This window comes from Sinohyriopsis cumingii, chromosome 10, assembly GCF_028554795.1.
Source record: "Sinohyriopsis cumingii isolate HCF-2022 chromosome 10, ASM2855479v2, whole genome shotgun sequence".
NCBI classification, from domain to species: Eukaryota; Metazoa; Mollusca; class Bivalvia; order Unionida; family Unionidae; genus Sinohyriopsis; species Sinohyriopsis cumingii.
Genome location: NC_142970.1, coordinates 96,668,797 through 96,685,589, shown reverse-complemented (window position 1 = coordinate 96,685,589; position 16,793 = coordinate 96,668,797). Strand labels below are relative to the sequence as shown.

The following is a 16,793-nucleotide window of genomic DNA, read 5'->3' as shown; positions in this document are numbered from 1 at the left end:
GTACACAATCGACAATCCCAGTACAATAGAACATACACTTCTGATGTACAATTCACGAGTAATATGATTTCGAACAACAGATGAATATGTGTACAACGCTACCTCAAAAAAGTATTTGCAATTTAGGTTTCAATTATATTTTTTCTTCCCTATGATTTCTCGAGTACTGACTCGTTATACATCCCATTGTATAGATAGTCAAAAAAATGTGTATATAGTATATATTTATGACATGCAGGAGAATGTTTGTAAAGGATAGAATACTAAAGTGTCTCAAAATTTCAAGTTATCTCTCTCCTTCTCTGTCCCTCTCTATCTGTATGTCTGTCTGTCTGTCTCTCTATTATCAGTATTTACTATCTGAATAAGTAACTGCGTGCTATTTTTACACTAACAGGCGCGGCACAAAACCGGTAAAAGTTGTACATGCCGAATAGATAATAGATAAGTACAGATACAGGTCACTATCTACGATGGAACGTATCGCTTCATGTAAGTATATTGTCTTAAGACGAGCAAATCATATAAATTTAAGATTTCAAAGACTTTTGGTGTATTATTTTCTCGAACAAGATTCAACAACTGTCTTTGATAAGTAAACATTAAATTCTGATGCAAACTATCGCAAATCGAAATCCAAGTTGAAACGGGAAAGACACATACAGCTAAACAATATCGTCTATTTGTTAATCCATCTGTTATTAATTAAGGTACATTCAATTGGATTCTTTCTGCCCAGCAAGAAATGAGTTTTTGAATAGATCATCTGATTTTGTCTGAAAGTCAAGAAAACATTTTATAACTTGATTATATCCACTACGCTGGAAACTAAAGTGCGCATTTAAAGTAGGCGAGGATGAATGACAGCCAAAAACAGAGAGAAAAACAATGCATTGCATCTCTGGGGCACCTCGACAAATAACTATAATGACAAGGAAAAACAAATCAAAATATTAATCCTTATAAAAGGTGTACATGTGTCCCAGTCTATGTTCTAATTGTTTTAAGCGAAAACTCCCCGATTATCAGATTTTCAAATTTTCTGTCGTATATATATATATATATATATATATATATATATATATATATATATATATATATATGTATATATATATATATATATAGTTTAGTAATTATTTTAATTTATTTATTCGTTTGCTATTGGAATTAATTCAATAAGTAACGAATCCACTTTTCTTATTCTATTTATTTAATTGCATTTCTTTTTCGTCTTAAAATCTTCAGAAAATGGAGGAATAAAAGAATATCATCATCTCTCTGTTTGTACCTAGATCTCTCTCCGTACATGAAAACACAGGTACACTCAACAATTTCAATAAAACTAAACCTTAACCTAGCTGTGGGGAGAAATTAAAACTACAGCGACTGATACTCTAGAGTGCGAATGCTACTCTAGAGTGTTGCCTCTTGGTTTCAATCACGTAATCAAGGTCATGTTTTCCGGACTCTGGGGAGAAATTCAAATCCTTCACCGTTTTACACATAAAGCAAACAGAAATACATAAATAGAAACAAAATATAATGGTAGAAAAGACTAGTTCATCATCAAGGATATATTGAAATATAAAGAGACAAACAGATAAATAGACTTAAAATTATAGTAATATTAATTCACGGAATTAGCTCAATGGTATAATCCTTTAATTTCTAAAGCAAAAGTTGTTTTTGTTTTGCATTACAACTCAATTGTGTTAAATTTAATCCCATCCAAACATGAAAATATGTATGCGTTTTGATGCCGAGATTGTTGCTTGTATGTTGAACTTACTGAAGTTTTATAACACCTCCCTGAAACCAATTGAATTGATTACTCAATGGTCATGATCCAGCATTCATGTTCTTCAAAGCAGTAAAACACCCTTTTCCAATGTACCTTGGCACTTCAATTTTTCTCAGAAGTATTGTTTCAGGTATGTCGCGCTTACCTAGTACCATTACGACTTGAATATATAAAGAGAACACGGACCGGGTGCGGGGTATTAATTCTTATAGACTTTATCCTAAGGGAGCCTTGCGTAACATGCCTGTGACTGTATAAAAATTACTCAGAGTAGAACCCTCCTCCTATACACCTGTTTTATACATATATAATATATCCATATATATATATATATATATACTTGTAACAGTACCCTCCCAATTAGTGAACAGCTTATTGAAAAATAATAACAGAAATAGACAGGCTGAGAAGAGGTATTAACTCTCCTAAAGAGTTTACTCCAAGGGTGACTCTTATAACGTGTTTGTAACTGTAACCTTGAACCTTCTCTCTTGACTCATAGATTACACAAACTGATAAGAACTTGTAATGCTGAAATTATATGACTCACGGTACTAATTAAGTTCCCATAGCAAACCTATGCAAACACCATGATATTAAAAATTAAATAACTTAAAGGTTCTGAGTGCTCATGATCAAACCTATATTTATCAGTATAGATGAAACTTGGATGTTAGCTTCTGTGTAGGGAAAAGGATATGAGCTGATGTATTTTCTATACCTGTATGTGTTTGAAACATGTGCTTTCAATTCCGCACCAAAAGAGTCAGGTGCTAATTTTTGCAATGAGTGTTCCAAGATCAAGTCTGTTAAAGGACTGAAATTCCATAAATAAAACAATGCTGGTCAGCCAAACCCATATATACTCTATTTTATGATCACCCATTGCCATTCTGGTTCCCAGTTTTCCATATCATTATTACCGTATGTCCTATACTAGCCAAGCAACGCATCAATGAGGAACTTAAAAAGCTATGACTGTGTTCGGTTTATATGCAGTGGTTGAGAGCTTTACATATGTATGTATGTATGTATGTACGTACGTACGTATGCATGTATGTGTGTATGTATATATGTGTATGTATGTATGCAAATATGTATGTATGTATGTGTGTGGGCGGGTGGGTGGGGGGTGGGGGGTAGGTAGGTATGTATGTAGGTATGTACACTATATGAGTTTAGTTATGATATTGATATGTGATCCAAAATAACAACAAATACATTGAAACCTGTTTATTTACAGATAAAATATTGCAAGTATTCGCCCTCTTAGCATGCAGGTGTCATTCAGTATTAGCCGGAGGTAAGTATCACCATCATTTATTCTCACACTATAATGACACTTTGTCAATAATTTTGGCAAGGCTCTGTCCTTGACTTTCTCGGAATATTTAGAGACAATAGTACGAAATGCACTGCAAACAGATTATCATTGTTGTTGTTGTTATTATTATTATTATTATTATTAGGATTAGGATTAATAGTAGTATCTTACTCATCATACGATAGGAACTTACGATTGGTTTTTGTTTGTTCGGGCCCGGGTCAACCTCTGTGGTGCTTCCTCGGCAACGCATTTGACCCCAGCTGGGTTGGCACGATATAAACTCTGATGCAAAGTTAAAAAACCCAGCAAGCAATATATTTATACTGCGTATAATATCGATAATTTACTGGAAATGGAGTTCCTTAAATAATTCCCTATTTTATAAAATAGATTCATCCTATATACAATTTTAATGTCAGGATGTTCGAAAATATGAAGGACAATTCTTTCAAAGCAGGTAATAATGTAAGCTTTTGTCATCATTCGAAGCCTTACATACCTGACCTTAAGTCTATTGGTTTTTATATACCACCAAGGTGTCAATAGCACTGACTGGAGTTAATGTATTATAAATCATACTAGACTAATTCCCCGTCCTAGGCCGGAAATATCCAAAAACATATTTTTAAACATTTTTAACCATTAGGATGGGAGAGTTTTAAGGAAAATTTGACGATAAAATTGCAAACAAATATTAAAAATTAGGATGCCACCGCGAGTTTTGAATTCTTGTTTGGCAAGCTTGACACGTAAAAGGAAAGACTAATCTGACTTTTATTATATATAAGATTCTCGTTGGCAAAAAAAAAGATTAGCAAAACATATAAGCAGATTTTTTTTCTCAGTATCTCCATTTGCTTCGCAGAAGCACTAGATGTATCTAGATCTTCGTGTATTTCAGCACATAAAAAAGAATATTTTGCTGGCAGATGGATATTTTATTGTGTCTTTAATATAACCGACAGGCGATGGCGGAGTACCAAAATTCTCAGAAGTAATTTCCTAAATCAATAAATGTACATTGTCCTATAAATACACTGTCCAATAAATACATTTTCCTATATAATTGCACTAGAAAGTCATAACTAATAGTAATAACCACGTGACCGTACACGACGTTTAATATCATTCAACTGGGGGTGGGGGTGAATTCATTTGACTTAATAAAAACAACTAAGATTTGACGAGTTAATTACTGAAGTTACTTCTGAAGTACATTACTCAAACTTAAGAGGAAAGTTGAGAATATTAACGAAATTCTTGACTTTGTTCCACCTCAACAGCTAGCCCGACTTGCTATTCGTGCGATGTTCTTGAGAATCCAGCAGACTGCACGAATGCTGTGACCTGTGCTACCAATCAGGTATAAAAACAAATATGCAAATTATCTCGTTTTTCTGAATGTTATTACTATCAAGGTATTAAGATTATGTTGCAAAAAACATTTCCCACATAAAACTGCAATGAAAATTGCAGCACAGTATAATGGTATTCAGATAATTTATATTCACTTAACATCATTTAGTAATGCCAACAACAGCATGTATAAATTAAATGTAAAACATACATACATACATACATACATAGACATGAATATAGACATTCGTGCGTACCATGACACACACTAGCATGGCGACTCTCATTTTTGTACACAGTCACTCTTGAATTCTCTACCAGAAATCAAGGCATATAGAGGTTAAGGGGTAGTTACAAATATAAACGAGACAAACTCGAAATTGATATTCCTGGTTCCTGTAGTTGGATATGTGATATTATGAAATTAAATTAAAAATAGGGAAATAAAAAGATCTTACAGTCAAAGAATTATTGAATCGTTCTCTGTTGAGGTTCTTACTCGCTCACCTTTATTGATTCTCAAGGTATGCAGCGTACAGGAGACATTCGGCATTCACGGTGCTGTCAGTTTCTGGTCGGGTTGTGAGGATATCAGTGTAAGTGTTCAATAAATATTATGGCTGCACTGCTATATGTAGTTTTTAGATTATATACGGTTTTTAGACTTTAAACGGTTTTTAGACTATATACGGTTTTTAGACTTTAAACGGTTTTTAGACTATATACGGTTTTTGGACTATATATTACTTTTAAGACTATATACGGTTTTTAGTCTCTATATGGGCTTTAGACTATATACTATTTTTAGATAATATTTTTAGACAATATTTGTCCACTTCTTAATGACGGATAGAAAGAAAAATGATGACTACAATTTAGTACTAGCGGAGGACGCTTTAGTGACAAAACTTTGACCTTTGACCTTTTGGTTTAAAGCTCAACGCTAACACATGTTTATACGATACAACTTTTCACATCATTTCAGATCGATCCAGGGCCGGCGCTACCATATAGGCAAACTAGGCAGCCACCAAGGCGCTGATTTCAGGGGGCGCGTTTTTTAAAAAAAAAATATTGTTTATAAATTTTGAAATTGATATTTTCCGGGGGGGGGGGCCGCCAGAATCTAACCTTGCCTAGGGCGCCAGATAGTCTGGCCGGGTCTGGCGCCGGCCCTGGATCGATCCAATCCAGAAGGTTTCGATATGATTGAATCGATGAAAATAATTGAATCGATGAAAATAAGACAAATAATGCAACTTCTGTGTACGTGTTTTGCTTAATGTTGGGCCTATTGCCGGTATAAGCTGAAAGTGACAAATGCGACCACTTTCACTGTAACAAGAAACGCATTAATTTTCTTTCAGGGGAATTTATATCAGGGTACCTTCGATGCATAAAACCTAACATGAAACAATATTAACGACGTTTCCATAGCTTTGATAAATAGCAATCGAATATTTTTTTCTTTTAGCAGTGTATTATATGTGTGTTATAAACCATCTTCTGTTTATTGCTAATTGAATTACTGTATTGTTTTATCTGACATAATTTGATATTAAATGTATTTAATTGCTGGAACATGAATTGCATATCGTGCCGTTAAAAAATATATATTGACAACAACATCAACAAATACGACATTTGTATCGAAAAATTAAGTAATACGTTTCCAAAGACAATTCCAGATCCAATGTTGAAGATCAAAGAAGCGAAGACAAAAATAAAGGCTGAATTTAATATTAACTTTCTTGAAACAATTCCACAGACTTGCTCCGAAATGTCGCTCAACTCTATCATAGGAAAGAAGAGGGATTTATTAACACCTGATAATGGCCGGTGTCTGTATTGTTGCAATACTAACTTGTGCAATAATAACTGTTCAGGTAAACTGTCTGTTCTCGGTCTGTCTTTCTAGATATCGATCTCGAAGGATCTATAATTCAAACATTTTAATGTATTTACAGTATTTATTAGTCATTAATATGCATCGCTTACCATTGTTAACGAACACAGGTATATTTTATCCTCAATCTCTCTCTCTTTCCAATTTATGTTGGTTGGTTGTCTGTTCATTTTATTATTATTCATATGTCTACAGGCATAACCGAATGCCCCAGGCTAAAATACTTTACGCTCCAGAGAGAGAGAGAGAGAGAGAGAGAGAGAGAGAGAGAGAGTGAGAGAGAGAGAGAGAGATTACGTTTTGGAAGTGCATCCCCACCAAGAGATTTACCATACGGGCTCAACTAGCTATTGAAACTTTGCATCACTGATAATGTAAACACTTGTGTGTGTGTGTGTGGGTGTGTGTGTGTGGGTGTGTGTGTGGGTGTGGGTGTGTGTGTGTGAGAGAGAGAGAGAGAGAGAGAGAGAGAGAGAGAGAGAGAGAGAGAGAGAAAGAGAGACAGACAGATAGGCAAACAGAGACAGAGAGCGATTTTGATTTTTCATGTCCCTTAAACAATTTTACAGCCATATCACTACAGTGTCTGCTGTGTGGCAGTTTATAGTGATGTCTAGCACCGTGACATGCACATACATGCAGCATGATGTCTCATCCAAATCATTATCCTGATACCAGGCGGACCAGTCCTAACACTAACCTGTTAATGCGTAGCGCCTAGCGAAGCAGCTGCTGTACCACTTCATATGTCTTTGGTATGATTCGGCTGAGGTTCGAACTCGAACCTCTCGTATCCACACTGATTATAAGAACCACTGAAAGTGCACACAGAGCATTGCGATGACACATATGCTTGTAGCTAACTTGGTGTGTGTTTAATTTCAAGGGTTTCGTCCAGTTCAAATTCTCTTTCTCTATCATTCCACAGATTTTCAGATATTTTGTCTCTTTTGTATGAGAGAGAGAACGAAAGAGTGAAAAAGGAAAGCAATTGGTATTTCGATTTTTTTATATAAAAAACGGGGGTTATTAATATTGATCTCATTAGTTTAGATGTCAATAGTGACTAGTAAGGGGACATTTGGCACAGCTCTAGACTAGAGTGTATAGAAGCAATGGCCCACTGTTGCAAGTATATTAATAGGTGTATTTATACGCCATGAACGGATCACAATTTGAAATTAATATACCAACAGTAAATTGGTATATTAAATTGCTTAATACCAACACTTTAAAAATCATGTTATTTTAATATATATATATATATATATATATATATATATATATATATATATATATATATATATATATATATATATATATATATATGCACATTTTCAATGGATTTTACTAAACTAAACCGGAAAAGCTAGGTAGTTCTACTAATTGCACTATTTGTTTGAAGAATTAGATTTCTTACCCTATTCCACCATTCTTTTATATTTCCTTTGTTTATCCTAAATCAGTCTTTTCTACAGAAACAGACAGTTCTATTCAAAGATCAGACCCTTTCTTTAGATGAGTTCAAATCTTATTTGTTTCTCATTTTGACAGAAAAGATTGACTCAAAATATTTTTGAGATGAAATGTGTCGAATTAGGAGAAGCAATGTGTAAAGACTGTGGTGATCTTTGCAAATACTTTTCAAAATATGTTAATAGCTTTCTACAAGTTTCTTCAGAAGAAATGTTGTGGGGAAAAGAAATTCTGAAAGAAGCGAAAACGACACCTAATTAAACATCATGTTATATTGCCTAGCAAATATCAATATGGGTCATGCAAGAGTGTAACCTAACAACTCTGTTTTCGAAAGGGAATTATTTGTTGGCATATACTAGTTCCCGCATTGAAAATTCCCGGTTCAAACCGAATTACGTGGTAATATCAAATTTTTTGATCAACACTATGGATAAGGTTCACTAGCAGGTATGCTTTCAATTTGTAAGACACGGGGATTTACAAATTTAAAATAGGAAAGTAATTCGTCAAGGAATACTTGAAACGTTTACAATATTTTTATTTTGTTGCCATCGTCAGGTTTCGTGAATCTAGCGTTACATAAGCCAGCATACCAGAGTACAGCATACCAGAGTAGCGTTCCCTTTGACGGGTCTCCAAATCTGGCTGTAGATGGAAACAAGGACCCCAACTACTTTCATGGATCTTGCATTCATACCGCTTCAGAACCTTTCTCCTGGTGGGCAGTGGATCTCGGCAAAAACTTCAGCATCACTGCAATCAAAATCTATAACAGAAATGATGCGGGTGCAGACGGTAAGAATACAAACAAGTAATAGTCACTCCAGAACAGTAGCATTCTACTTTGCAGATTGCATGTAGAAAACAAAGACACCAAGAATTTGAATTTTTCAAAACAGGATCGTTTTATTATGAGTCAAGAATTACAAATTATAAATCTATTCCTTCTTAAATCAAAATCATATAGAACAAAACTATAAATAATTGGAAGAGATCGTGGGAGGGTGGGTGCTTTCTTTTATATTATTATAAAGTATGTCATGATGTGTAGGTGCCGCATTGGTTATTTCATTTCTTGCACAACTTATTTTGAAAATGAAATAATTAAAGGACACATGAATAAAATCTGTACTGAAACTTATGGAGTAGCTCGCTAAAGAGGTGCAGCTTTCAATTGGAAGACTTTAGTCTCGTGCGAATAGGAATGAAAATATAAACAATCTTTACACTGATGCAGTAATGTTCAACACTACATGTGTGATTATACTTGTCAACTACTCTTTTAATTAAAGCAGAATAATGCACTTATTTAAAAATCTATAATTTTAATGAATTATATTATCAGTTGTTTTTAAGAATCAGGAATATATCCCAGTTATTCATGACAAGAAACTATCTTCTGAATCAAAGTATGTAATGTTCGATAAAACCTCATCTTACCACGTTAGAAGAATACCTAAGACCTCAATGTTCGATAAAACCTCATCTTACTACGTTAGAAGAATACCTAAGACCTCAATGTTCGATAAAACCTCATCTTACTACGTTAGAAGAATACCTAAGACCTCAATGTTCGATAAAACCTCATCTTACTACGTTAGAAGAATACCTAAGACCTCAATGTTCGATAAAACCTCATCTTACTACGTTAGAAGAATACCTACCACCTGAAATACTACGCACCTTAGAGCTAGAAAAGACCTAGCCACTTCATTCGCAGTTTATTTACTAGCAAAACCAAGTGCTAATCTGATGCCTGCTTGTCAAAATGAAAACCTCCAAGGATAAAAAGACTGGTGCTAAATCGCATCATTTGTAAGCTACTGCTCGAACGAATGTGCATGCTCTTCCATGAATATAACTGCAGGGGGGACTCAGAAAGGGGTGCTGATAATATGATTGACTAACTATTATTAATGAAACATATTACTTCATACACTGGTTTCTTCTACAAATACGTTAGACAATCATAATACGTTTGGAGAACAGCTATGTGACGGTGTGTATGTGTGTGTGTGTGTGTGTGTGTGCGTGCGTACGTGCGTGTGCGTGTATGTGTGTGTGTGATTTTGAACGTAGCTCTAACACTTTTTCAGTCATATCGCAACGATGTCTGGAGTGTGGTAGCTTATAGTGATGTCTAGCACTGAGGCACCATGCCGTAGGTATATAGCGTGGTGTCCCACCAAGTCACATTATCCTGACACCAGGTCAACCAGTCATAACACTAACATCTTAATTCCACGCGCCTTAGAGATATATAATGACCATTGAAGGTTACCATTTGGCATTTAGTACCATTTTATAACTTGGTCTCGGTTCGAACCCGCGACCTCCCGCGGTAAGAGACGGAGAGAGTTACGACAAGCTATCACATAAATAGCCACGGCTCTGGTTTTCTAACGTACGACCAACATATATCTAGGCTCACGCGATGGTTGGACTAGGATTTTCACATTTACTAATATTGTTACGAAGTTGTAAGAATGGCAGCTTCCAAAAAAACAAACTTCAACTTGAATATTGCTGAAACAAAAGGTGGGGAATGTTGTCTCATACCTCCATCCTTCACTCTGAATAGGTCAGTCAGGAAGGAGTTTCGTTTAAATGTTATGAGTCGGAGTTCTTCTGGCCTGTATTTCTCCTCCATGATGACGAAATCATGAGACGATAGCCATTGATTATGATAGAATACAACTGTGCCACTATCATTTGAGAGTTTGCGCTTTGTGATGATTTGGATTTCTAGAGCTATATACTTATGTGATCGCACACTCTGAAGCAATTGATACGCGTAAGCTAGTTTGCTGTGACGTAATTTGCTTTAGAATGTAAGGAGAAGATAGACATGTCCTGGAGATCGTTTCAGGAGGTTTTGACCCATTATATTTTCCAACTAAAGGGAGGCAATCAGGATTAGTCTGAATTGGAATTCCCTCGCCCCTTTAAATAATCTCGAAATCAGAAGAGTCGTGTGCATTTAAACGAAATTTGAAGACCCCGTGGTGAATTATCCATTCTGTGTGTATTGATCACTTATGTTTGCAAATATGCTGAGTGTGCCTTGGATATGACAAATTTGTATGTGGATTTGTCGACTAGGGCGTCACATGATAAAATCCCAAACACGTAAACAGAGATCTACGGATTCGGTTCCTTTATCTAAAATAATTGTAGATATTCTTTCCATCCGAACACAGTTTCAATGATAAGGGTATACCACATAATCACAGTAATTATGTTTTTAGTATCTCAAAGTTTGTTGTGAATGACATGCCTGGAAGGACTAATCCCCTTCTCGAAGCTTGAAACGTGGGCGCCGCGGTCAGTTATGGTGGTGTTCTTTTCTTGCTTTCTCTTTTCTTATCCTTGCAAACAGTGATGTCCAGACGTTCCTCCTGCAGCAAGACATCAACATAAGTCCGTGAGGTTTCTTTCGATATTTTGAGACAAAAACTTAACATTTGTTTCGGCAGCCACTGAAATATGAGGGCCATTTGCATTGGTCTCATGAAAACGCAGTCAAAAACGAGAAGGTCTGCAACCGCATTGATAAGACCAAATAAACAAAGAAACTGCAGGGCTAAAACATGACTTATTGAGCGGATGGAGCGTGCCACACAGATGACCTTTAATGCACGTTCTTAAGAAAAACAAATTCGACTTAAAGAGATTTAGAACTCCATGTCTACATCAATTAATATTTCATAGGGAAGGAGACAGAGGGTTTATTCTTATTGATACAAATCTCAGCCGAAACAAAGGACGAACAAGGAATATCATATCTGAAACATATCTCGCCTTGTGCTTTTTCAGAATGTCGTTAGGTTAGTTCGATGTTACGAATGTGGATGTAGCTTACTGGGCGTGCAACTATTCTGTCCATATCTCGAGCATCCATTCATGAAATTTAGGACGAAAGAGAATATCTAAAATACATATGATATCCCTGAAATCGACCTTCAATATTCTTGAAGAACTGTGATTAGGAATGTGAAGGGACTCATCTTCGAAATCTAGGCTGACTTTACAATATCCCTTCAGAATGATGTTGAAGAGCATTGCTGGTGACGAAGCTCATTTTGGGTCCGGGAATATGTTGTTCAGAGATATATAATGACCATTGAAGGTTACCATTCGGCAATGGGAATTACGATTCTGGAATAAACAAATCTAGCTTGTGTGCGAATAACCACTACTGCTTTTCTCCTACGAAGAGTCTGTGTGGTCTTCTACAGAACATATGCTTGTCTATAGCTATGGAAACCGTTGACAGATGGAGAGTTGAGTAAGGTGACCCGACCAGCCATCAAGACGATCTGCAAGACACAAGGTCGTGTCCGAGTGGTTCCCATTCCGTGATAACGTGATGACGTTTATCCCATCCGAGATTTATAATTCAAATCCGTTACCTGATCAAATACCTGAGAATATTCAATTCCTACACAATCCAGATATTTCAAACTATACGAAAAGTTGACAGCGTCTATAGACTTAGCTGTACAACAAAAGTGCTAAAAAGTCAACTCCTTGCCAAGGAGGAGACGGGAATAGTCGCCTCGTGGGCATAGGGATTGGGGCCAACCCCAATCGATCACAAGCTACTACTTTTGCATGTACCTGGTCAAGCTAATCGAAAGTGAGAGAGACGAACGTTGCTGGCGAGAAGTTGACACGATCTAATGAGAAAGCCATGAAACGCATGAGCAAAAATACAGAAGCAATAAGCATCGACGCCGACGTTGCCTCAGTCACAAACTGTTTCACTACATGCGCAAAGATTGTCATTCAGGAAAAGGACCACAAACATTGCCACTATGTATCTCGCATACAGTTTCATCTTAGTCACACGAAGATCATACCATCACAGCTTAGCCTACTGGACCAGTTTCGACATGATACGGCGGTTTACTGGTCATGGCACTGGATTTGGTCAGCCAGATTCCCACAGCATCCAGCATAGAAATCATGGAAGTAACATAGATAGACAATAGATGTATCCATTTTCTTCCCGCCTCCATTGCATTCAAATACCTAATACGAACAAAGTTGCATTTACGGACACATGGTACCCATCTACGATCATGGATGACACTCCAAGTGAACGTCAGTAGATCACTGTCTCCCATCTTGTATGGACTACTGGTCTGGTTCATCGTCTGTGACAACCTGATGTGAGATCAGTCGTCCCTACCTTAGTTGGTGTTCCATGTCTTCCAAGACACATACTCACAAATATGATCTTCTTGCCTCGATCCGACAATGTTTAGAAAAATTTATATCATCCGTGTATACACAGACGAAGTCTTTTGGCTTTTGTCTCAAACGTTCTCTCTTGTGCCATATTTCCTTACATTAATCTGCAGCTAGGGTCATGTCCATGACCAGGTCATATTCAGGTATCAGCTACTTTCATCCGATCTCGCATGTCGAAGCAAGATAGATAAAGTCAGACACGAGGTTACAAAACAGGCAAATCTTATGTCGGCACAGTGGCCAAGAATAAAAGTTTTTCTCAGAAAGAGTGGCCGGATGCGAAGGAAGGACACTGTTAAAGCATACGAGGCGATATATACACCTCCTTAAACTTTATTCCACAGCAAAATCTACATTTCCCAGAGCAAATAATGACAAACCTTTGTGGATAAAGTGATCGATTTCCATGCAGCTTCTCTGCTTACACATGATCCCATGCCTGTGCAAGTCCTTTTCCGATACCTTCAACACTTCACTAAGGAGTGGAAGAGACTCTGACCTAATGACTTTCGCCTCGAAGTAAAGCAATATTCTCACAAAATGACTGGTCAAGTTCGCTAAATGTAACCCCACTAGAACCTTCCTCCAAGCCTTCTCAAGAACCATATTGTTTCAACCAATACTTGTGAGCACCCGATCTCAACACGGATAACCTGAGATCGGTCCCCAGCTCAGTTAGGAAGGGAACATTACATATACCTGGGTTTGAATGAAGAATCATGAACAATGCTGCATCTCGTTGCAGAATCATCTCCACGTCCATGATATTGATCTACCTTTATGACTTTATCCAAAATAACAAAGTAAGCTACCCTTATTTCACTGTGATTCGTTGTCCATAATCACATATATCATCTCATTCCATCCCAGTACTTCAATGATTTTTGTACGCGATTTTACGCGCGTTTCTTTTGCATTTGTTTCCTCTCAGAATGCCTTGCGATGATCTGTTCGTTCGTTCGTATCCCAGTCTGATCAAAGAGTTGAATCTTAGTTCTGAAATATGAATAGACCAATCCGTAGCCACCGTAGTTAGACCTCTTGTGGGTCTCGTCTAGCGAGCACCGTATCAGAAAACCTCCCCTTCTGCATGAAACACCAAGGTTTTCCATCTCAACTCAGATATTCTAAATTTGCAGGCCTGACCAATATTATGTGAGCCCTCATCAACAAACGTTCTGACCAAAGATCAGACAGGCTGCAATCTTGAGCAAGACGACCTACCACAATAAAACTATATACATTTGAACTGAGAGCTATCTCCCAATCGTGCGACCAGAGACACACGACTCACCGAACATCATCGCTATCACAAATAGTCCACATCCCACTTCACCTTTTTCTGGGCGACATTACTTCAATCACGACTGAGGATTGCCATTCCAAGAGACCGGGAACGTTAAGCTATGATCGAAAAGATGACATTGACTAGAATAAATAGTTATATAGCCATATAAACAATTTGGCTCTCCTCTACAAAAGGCATTTTGACCTTTTGCTAAAATTGAAAGATACTTTGGGTTATTACGTCGTTGAATAAAGTACCATTTGGACTTCTTCTTTGAGCTTCACATACCTTAGGAGATAGAGCAACTCTTGTGCATTGAGATGTAAATATTTCCGTGTCTAACCTATTATATAACCTGCGATGATCGTGTTGCTTACAAAAGAAGCTATCTTTTTTATTAAAATATGTTTCTTTGATAATACTTGAATAACATATGGGTACACTCTCGCTAGCTCTCCCCACCCAATGTTATATCCTTAAAAGAGAGTGGACATTATTTACAGTAACCACTGACAGGATTTTTCTGCAAATTCTCTTTCCAAGTGCATGCAACTTTTGTCTGACTTCCTCCTTAGCAAGCAGGCGATCGCTTAGCACTTTCGATAGTATATAATCCAAAAATAAGTACTAACTGTCGTTTGTTGTTTTGATACATGTAGAAAGGACGAAAACTAGAAGCAATATATCAAATATTAACATTCGAGTTTTACAATGCTTCAGAAAAATCATCAAATCAAATTCTGAGAGCGACTGTTATATATTTTAAGCACCTTTTCCCATCTACAAATCATTATACATACATACATACATACATACATACATACATACATCATTTATAGACAAAACCTCTATGTTTATCTCTAATCCTGTCATAATCCAAAATGGAGAAATAGCTGAGCAGACAAAAAAGGATGTTCTATTATTGCAAATGCATAAATAGAGGACTGGGTTTTATGCATGAAGATTGGGACAAAAATCACTTCATTTTACCCAAGACTAGCAGTCTCATCAAAGAGAAGACACGCAGAGATAGAATGAAAAGATAACCGTACAATGTACTCTCTTTTCATAACGTTTGTCCTTTTTGTTGTGTACAAATAGGAAGTACATTTAATATTTATGTAGGAGAACAGAAAAATACTCGTGTACACACACATACACACACACACACAGAATTTACTCATTTTCTTGTACCAATTTGTATACTTGAATGAACTAGCGTATCGATTTAGAATTTTTATTTAAATTTTTAATTGTTATTTCGCAATGATAAGCAGTGTCATCTCGGCACCACATGTAAATGAATGAAAGACGTGGTATCAATGCATTCAGACATTCAATGTGAGTAAAGCAATAACATTTTTTTGCAATTATTTCGTTTTCCAGGGCGATTTATGCATTTAAAAATTCTTGTGAGTTCCCAAAATGCAACGCTGCTACCACGTGAATCGCCGGCATTTCATGAATGTGGCAACTACATTGGTCACTCCAGCGATGGTAACATAATCACAATTAAATGTCCCGGAGAAACGATCGGTAGATGGGTCCGGATACAGGATGTCCTCGCGACTGGGGAATATTTCCATTTTTGCGAGGTAGAAGTCTTCGGATACTAGAGCGATACAAAAGAATGCAAAAGATGTTTCGAAAGGAGGTCAAGACAACATTAGGAGGGCAGGACTTTGGAGACTGCTAATTGATTTTTCATGACAGTATTCTGTAGATTCTATGTAGGAAAATAAACTTGTCACCGTCTCATCTCTATTAACTGTCATTGTCCCTACTCCTATTCTTTCCCGTGCTGCTTTGTATGCCTTTATTTACTTTCATCTGCGTCTAACTGTCCATGAAGAACTTATTATGAAAAATTAAAAATTAAAAAAGTGAATTTAATAGCGTCGTATTCTATTAAAAAACGAATGGTTATGCTGCAGAGTACTCAGATTTAAAGAACATATGTATTCAAACAATGGTACTAATAACATCATACAATACTACAATCAGCCAATTTTTAAATCTTGCGAGTAAAACTATTAGGAAGTACTATCAGGTACTATGAACAGGAAATTACTGTGTATGAATGTTGTTGAAGATATGTTATTCGGTTTCAAGAGGAATTTAAAACAACTGAATTATTATTAAGCTGTAGTCTGTTTACCCATCCATTACGAATCGGAATCTACCTCCTGTAAATAAATGATTTTACATGGCACAATTTCAATCTCGAGCAGTATTAGTCCTTCATACTTTGCTATTTTCAAACCAAACCATATTCCGTCAGCGCAATCTTTTCAGCTTGGAAAAATAAAATCGTCAACGGCGACTACAATGTTAAAGGAATATTATTTTAGTAGAAGGAGCTTCTTAATGAACATGGTAA

At 36.4% G+C, this 16,793-nt stretch overlaps 1 protein-coding gene across 1 annotated transcript; it reads left to right on the top strand.

The window, feature by feature from the left end:
* The first annotated feature begins 393 nt into the window (after positions 1-393).
* Positions 394-16,095, top strand: LOC149790621 (fucolectin-like). Its single transcript, XM_089972731.1, has 7 exons — positions 394-492; positions 3,045-3,104; positions 4,412-4,491; positions 5,009-5,080; positions 6,253-6,370; positions 8,428-8,664; positions 15,800-16,095. The coding sequence occupies exons 1-7, from the start codon at positions 474-476 to the stop codon at positions 16,027-16,029; spliced, it is 816 nt and encodes a 271-aa protein (XP_089828857.1). The 5' UTR covers positions 394-473; the 3' UTR covers positions 16,030-16,095.
* Positions 16,096-16,793: the final 698 nt, after the last annotated feature.

Excerpts from the sequence above, each read along its gene's own strand:
- LOC149790621 (XM_089972731.1), top strand. Across the intron at positions 3,105-4,411 it reads TCATTCAGTATTAGCCGGAG|CTAGCCCGACTTGCTATTCG; the intron begins GTAAGTATCACC and ends CCACCTCAACAG. Across the intron at positions 4,492-5,008 it reads TGACCTGTGCTACCAATCAG|GTATGCAGCGTACAGGAGAC; the intron begins GTATAAAAACAA and ends TTGATTCTCAAG.